Here is a 7,361-nt window from a genome sequence, read left to right on the forward strand (position 1 = left end):
TATAACTGGATAGATCCCATCCACCCCAGGTGCCTTTCTTGTGTTTATCTTCAACAATTTCTCCTCCACTTTGCTCTGAGTTATTACAAGATTCTCTAGCTTACTGCTAGAGTTGAATACACCTCTGGCATTCCCCTCGCTGAATAACTCCTCATGTGTGAATGTCGATGCAAAATATTCATTTAGTTTGTTAGCTACCTGAGCAGGGTCATCAACAGTTGACCCATCGATCTCAAGTGGACCAATCTGATTCATCCCCTTCCTTCTAGAGTTTACATAAGTAAAGAACTCTTTGCTGTTTTTCTTCGCATCCCTTGCCTAGGATCTCTCGTAATCTGCCTTCGCCTGCCTAACCTCCTTTGTAACTTGGTTACAGATCACCTTGTATCTATCATAGGCGTCTGTGTCACGTGTTAATTTGTATGTATCCCATGCATTTTTCTTCTCTGCCATATGCCTCATTAGTTCATCTGACATCCATTTAGGCCTAAACCTTGAACAATATTTCTTAGTTGGTATGTAAAGCCTAGTAGCTTCCAAGATAAGTTCTTTGAATGCTTCCCATTTTGAATTTGCTGTTGGCAATATCATCAGTTGATCCCACTCTATAGAATTTAAATACTGTCTCAGTCCATTGTAGTCGCCTTTACAAAAGCAATACCCCTTCCCTTTACCCCTAATGGTAGTTACCTCTTTGAGTAACTCCCACTTCAGCACACTGTGATCACTGCCACCTAGTGGTTCATTTATCTGCAGATTCTTAATGCATGAAGAATCACTACTGATAATCAAATCAAGAGTATTACTCCCTCTAGTTGCCTCCCGAACATGCTGATGTAGAAAACAATCATCCAATAAATCCACAAAAGCCTTGCTAGTGTGTGAGTGACCAGCCCCCAAATTCCAGTCAATATCTGGGAAATTAAAATCCCCCATTATAAGACTCTCTGATTTACTGGCCCACTCTATTTCTCCGAACAGTTTCTTATTATACTCATAAGAGTCATTAGGCCTATAGCACACTCCTACTCTCAATTTTGATCTCCCAATGCTTATGTCACACCAAACTGACTCGCCACTGCACTGTCCAGCGATGTCGACTGTCTTCACTTCCTTGGATTTTATGTGTTTTTTAACTAATAGCATAACCCCTCCTCCCTTCCTATCCTTTCTGTAGACATTGTACTCCCCAAATTCCAGTTCTGCATTCCTTATATCTGTGTGACACCACGTCTCTGAAATCCCTACAATATCTGCCTTTGATGTTTTGAGCAATACCTCAAATTCATCAAATTTATTTACTAAACTCCTAGCATTGGTGTACACGCAAGTATACATGCACCTGTTCTTTTTCTTAGCTACCCTAACACAACCCATGTGTTTACTTGTACCCCAATGATTCCCAGCAGTCTCTGAAATATCCTGCATCTTATTTTCCAGGCAGCAGCTCATTCCAATAGAAGCAGTGCAAGAATCACTTTCACCTCTGCCAGTGGCTACTGTTAATCTATTAGTCCTTGTATCCCCCCAATCTAGCAGTTTTCCGACCCACCTAACACTGCCTCGATAGCATCAGCAAACATTCTTGCACCCTTTCTATTTAAGTGTATCCCATCCCTGTAGAAGCAGTCTCTCCTGTTAACAAGTAGACAAGTTAGTGGTAACAAATAAATAAAGCTATGTTTCTGCTGCTATCTATTCTAATTCAGTGAATCTTATGAATTTATTTACTGTACCTTTCTTTTATATATGTTCAGTATACTGTACACTTACTTTTTTAATTTTAAATTTGTTAAACCATCTTTGCAATTTCATCCATTAACAGTACACGAGTCAATTACAAAAAAACACCGCAATTTGAACTAGAAATGATATTTTTTATGTTAAAAGAGTTATCCTAGTTCCAAAGAGTAAAAGAAAAAAAAAAAATTTTAAAGTAGAGATATAATTTTAATTTTCTTTAGATGACACTTCTCAGATTTTAATACAATTAGTCATTCAAAAGTCAATATTGTCATGAAGGAATACTAAAATTCACAGCCTTCACTTTAAAATGAGAAGAAAACATGATACAGTTAATTCTGCAACTTTCCTTCAATATTACGTTAACTGTTTAAATTATATCTCCATTTAAAAGTAGCACAAAATCTTATTTTATGGAATGGCAGAAACACTTGCCTGTTTAATCTCTTCCTGGTGTGCACCTATAGCTGTCTGCAAGGCACTAATTTTATCTTTTAGAGGAAGATTGGAATTTAACATGGTGGCACGAAACTTCACTGCGTCAGATGTTGACACATACATAGTGTAATCTTCCATGAAGAAATTTTTGCAGTGAACATCTCATTTACTGTGCTCTTTTGTCATGAAACTTGCAAGAAATACTGTTAAGAAAAAGACTATCATCAGATTTATATAAAATAATTATAATATTCATTTAGTAAATAAAAGTAATATGAGATCCATGTTAAAAGTAGAAGATGGAGTGATAGAATTTTTTTCTCGATACAGCCGTTTGAAAGTATTGATACAATTCTAGATAATACTACTATTTCCAAAAATCGTTTTTATCACACTGGAAGAAATCAAAATTTGCCCCAAGTTAGACAAAAGCCTCCACCCAGATTACAGAACCATCCACCACATATATAGGACTTGAGTGACTAAGATGTTGGGGAAGCATAATTTATCTCTGAAGGTTCATGGACTGTGCTACTCTCATGTTAACGAGGGCTAACTTAGCTTATTAATTTTTATGTAACTGCAAAAGGTGCAATAAAAGCAGTACACTTGGGGACAAGAGTAACTGCATACTAGTCAAAGAATTTTAGCTCCAAGAAACAAATGTCTTGAAGAATTTTGCCATTGTATGACTTGTCATATTAAATCATACTCTTATAAGTAGCTTTATAGCCCTATTCTTGGTCTTTATTTTTTTTAATATACTTACTTATAGGTAGAACCTTTGAATCATTTGAATCTTACCACGACTGTTATAGTTATTGAGTGGTAGGGGTATTCAGATATTTACTGTGATAGATAGATAGCTCTAAAGTTCATATCACTTGGGGGTTGGCGTTAGTTGGATAATTTTGTTACATAGTATAATTAACTTATTACTTTAAAGAGCAACATGCATATATAGCCTAATATATTTAATGCAAACTTGGTAGCATTGTAGTATTATTGCTGTGTAACTGCAACTGGTCCTTCAACACAACCACTATGCAAGTTCTAGTTCCTTTAAAGAATTTTTTTTACAAGGATAAAAAAGGAAACAAGGTTAATGCCTATAACCATGGGGGCCTAGTTTATAAATTAGAATACCAATATTGTGGAGTTGACACAGATCTTATGAGAGATTTTCTACCCAACTAAAAGAACATTCTAATGGACATAGTTGAAACGTGTTAGGAAATTCAAATCCAGCCTTTCATGCCCTATTCAGCATCATTCTTTCCACAGATAATTTAATTCTACAAGAGAATCTGAAAGAAGCATTCTATGTTAGAATGCTACAAAACTGAAGCCACAATGGAAAAGGGATACATTGTTCAGAACAGCACTTGCACAAAGATAAAGGCTGTTCAAGTCCGGTAAATACACACAAGTTAAAAACTACCAGGAAAAACCAGCCAAGACCACAGAGCTTATCTAAGCCCAGCTCAGTGCACATCATAATCATTAACCCTGGGGGCTCACATCTGGTGAGTATGGGCTTGGCACACCCAGGGTCCTGAGCTGGATATTATCATTCTTCTCTTTCTTGGTGATGCCTTTCTACTTCTCTCTCACACAGGGGGGTAACTCGGGAATTTTTTTATTCTTCACTTTATCTCTTAGAAGTTTCACAAACTTCAGATAGCTGAGGAGCAGTATTTTTTTTTACTATCAATTTTGTGGCCTAAAAAATGAAAAAATAAAATTTTACAATTCTCATGACAAGTTATAATGTGTACACTTTATAGCCTTGAATTAACAATCTAAAAGAAGGATGTTATTTAACATCATGTAGCAAATTTATGTCTGCAGCAAAAGACAATTTTATCCTCAAATCTGGTTTGACATTTGATCTTCAGTAAACTGTCGAAATAAAGGAGCCCCAAATAACGGAACATTTGAGCTAACGGCACGTTCAGATCAGATGTTTACATACAGCTCAGAGGTCTTGCAGTGCAGATAAAAGAAAACGACGTCATGTGATTAATGTATTTGTTTACATTTGCCATTCTGAAAGTGAATTCTGTACTGATATCATGGATTATACCACTGTTTTATGTTTATTTTAAAATTAAAAACCCCTCACCCCAGCCACTTCATTTCTATTCTTCACTTAACATTAAAACAAACTAAAAAAGTGCTCATATTTTTGAGAGAAATCCCTGAGTTATGTTCTGCGCTATTGAACTTGTGGGGGAAAAAAAAAAAAAAAAAAAAATCTAGATTTCAAAATTTTATTACTATTGGATAGCAACACCAGGCCACCCAAAAGATTTGTCTTTCCAACATTGAAGTTATGTTCCTACCACCACAGATGAACTAGGTTAATACAACTTCATTCAGCCATTAGAACACGGCATTATATCCACCTTTAAATCTAATTACATCAGAAAATCGTTACAATGGATTTTGGATAAAATTGATTCTGAATCTATTGAAGTAATGGAGGCATGGAAAAACTTCTCTGTTGTGGACTGCAATAGAATCATACCTTTATCACTGAAAGAAGCAAAACTGTCAATGTTAAATGCGTGTGGAAAAATGTATGGCCAGAATCAGTTCATTCAGGAAATAAAGTTGATTGAACTGGCCGAAAACAGAATCGGGGGGAAGGTTTTGATGATATGACTACTGAAGCCCTCGTGGGTAGTACAGTTGATAGAATCGCCCTCCTCCCCACACCGGGTGGAAAAGACCAGAGTTCGAATCCCGTCGATGATGGGAAGAATTTTTATGGGTCTTTTTCACGACGTGGCTGAGTTAGTCGGCTCAGGCGAGGGCAGCATGGTTTTCTTCCCCGGAAACTCTGGTTTTTCATCCAGCAAACAGAAAATTGACCTGTGGACATATTTGATTAGCCGAAACACCCTAACACCAACCCGATATGCTAATGTTTGTTACGGTATTCCCCGCCCAGCCGCTGTTTTAAATTCGGGAATGCATTTTTCCTATTGTAAAATAGCGGGAAGGGAAAGGATAAACACCCTAAGGCTGAGGCAGTCTATAGGGGGGGGGGCCCTGTTTGCCGATAGGTACATGGTGATGACACGGCTGGCACGCACTGCGTGTCACCCATGCCAGCTGTTTCCATCTGTTAAGGAGATCACGTGACACTGGGCAAGGTCAGAACGCGTCAATCACGGTCGTATCACTAGCAGTCTGGAAGGGTACCCGTTTCTGAATCCCGATCCCTTTTTCTTCTGCGTGCAAACAATTTCCCATGGATACTGTATTTGCGACCAGCACTCATATAACTTGCGTTACGGGAATGCCGTGTTTTTACCGACTGCGTGCCAGCACGGTAAGCGCAATAAACCCGGACAGGGCACCTTATTCCGAATATGAGAACAGCGCTGAGTAACCTGACTAAGTAACATTCTAAAGATTAAAACACACTAACACGAAAAGTTACAGTATACTAAAAATTGAATGAATACACTCACCTGATTTCGCCGGTCCTTTCTTAATCCGTTTCCGGAGGTCGGTAAACGATACTGACAGCGGAAATAAATTGCTTAGTGATGTGGGCACATGCATGTCTCCTTCGCCATAAAATTTCGGCTACATATGCGTAGAACTGGTTTCGTGTAGGCTGCTTGGACAACACCTTCCTTTCGATGGCACTCCACGAACTCGCAATATTTTTGGTGTCTTCGTCTGTTTCAGGATCGCTGAAGTGAATCGAGTAGTTCTCAGCGACACGCCGAAAACCTTCGTCCCCTAGACAGTCAAAAGACTTCCAGCAATCCGACACTATAACAGTGCCGGGTAAAATGAAAGTCTTAATGACGTCTAGAAGGACTTCTTTACTTCTGCCTTTCACGACCCTGAAAAAACACCGCGTATAACCCCTCTGAATTCCTACAAACACCCATTTCCCATTCACTCGCTGATCCCAATCATACTTCCTTTCATCAAACTTGCATTCACCAATTTCGACAACTACACCCACACCACCAAGCACACAACTCTCTCTCACACACATATCGACACACAACTCCCGACAAATGCACCCCCAGTCACTCACGATCTCGGAACTCACATCCACCTCATTCATTACAAGCTCACACGGCGCCTTCTGTACCCAGTAATAGGTCAGAAGTAGCACGTCAATCATTCGTAACTTGCTCTCCGAGAACCAAGACCCCTTTCGCACAGACCTTTTCACACAATGACCATTTAACCCTTTCACTCTGCACTTCCATTCATATCCATCCATAATGTTCTTTCGTTCACTTAATCTCATCATATTTCCACACTTAGGACACTTATATCGGGAGGCGATCAAACCCACACTCATACACCATTCAATTACTTTCATACAACCATCCTTCTCCAAACACATAAAAAAAATCGAATTCAGTCTCTCCTGAGGGTTCATGACGCCCATCTTCGATCAAAGGAAAAGTGAAAATGACTGCGTTCGCTAAGAACAATACATCTGAAAAGAGCGGGAACTGATAGCCAATCAAACACATTCAATAGCAAATGAAAATTTGGGCAACCGATCAAATTCATAATCCTTTACGTAATTTTCGCTTTTTTCCAATTTTAGAAAAAAAAATAGTAAATAGTATTAGTAAGTTAAAATAATTCAGTGTGATTTTCCTCTTTTTGTTTTATACATTTTCTAATTATCGCTCATTTCTATTGAATGGGTTTGATTGGCTATACTCCTATTGGCTATTTTGCACATAAAAAACGTGCAAAATTTTAAACCTGAGAATATATTTCTGCTTACTACTATGTGTATAAATAATGTTTTAACAAAACCTATACTGTATTAGATAATGTTATTTCCATTTTAAAATTTATTTCAAATTTGGCATTCCATGAAGGAACTTCATGGAACGTCCCACGTGAATATCGCCTTTTGTGTTTTCGTAGTGAAAAGTTATTGCATGTGCAAAGCAAAGTATATTTTTTGTTATAATTCATTTGAAAAGTTTGCAGATATATACATATACAGTATATATTTGTTATAAACTTATATTTTATATGTAACTCTTTGCATTATCATATTTACTTTATTCTTAATGTTTTCTAATATGTATTCATACACTGTGATCGAAGCGATCATCCAAAAATAATACATCATTTTTCAAATATGTAAATAAAAAAAATAATAATGGAGGGAAGAA

The 7,361-nt window shown here is 37.5% G+C and overlaps 1 protein-coding gene across 1 annotated transcript; it reads right to left on the reverse strand.

Moving 5' to 3' along the window:
• Window positions 1-2,248: 2,248 nt before the first annotated feature.
• On the reverse strand, window positions 2,249-6,547 carry LOC150087738 (uncharacterized). Its single transcript, XM_090370102.1, has 2 exons — window positions 5,664-6,547; window positions 2,249-2,384 (listed from the first exon to the last, which is right to left on the reverse strand). Exon 1 carries the CDS (start codon window positions 6,539-6,541, stop codon window positions 5,684-5,686), a length of 858 nt encoding a protein of 285 aa, XP_090226228.1. The 5' UTR covers window positions 6,542-6,547; the 3' UTR covers window positions 2,249-2,384; window positions 5,664-5,683.
• Window positions 6,548-7,361: the final 814 nt, after the last annotated feature.

Source organism: Mastigoproctus giganteus, chromosome 3 (assembly GCF_048544385.1).
Source record: "Mastigoproctus giganteus isolate SK-2022 chromosome 3, ASM4854438v1, whole genome shotgun sequence".
NCBI classification, from domain to species: Eukaryota; Metazoa; Arthropoda; class Arachnida; order Uropygi; family Thelyphonidae; genus Mastigoproctus; species Mastigoproctus giganteus.

Bases quoted from the DNA above. Each gene is read 5' to 3' on its own strand.
- LOC150087738 (XM_090370102.1), bottom strand. From the start codon at position 6,541: ATGAAAGTAATTGAATGGTGTATGAGTGTGGGTTTGATCGCCTCCCGA.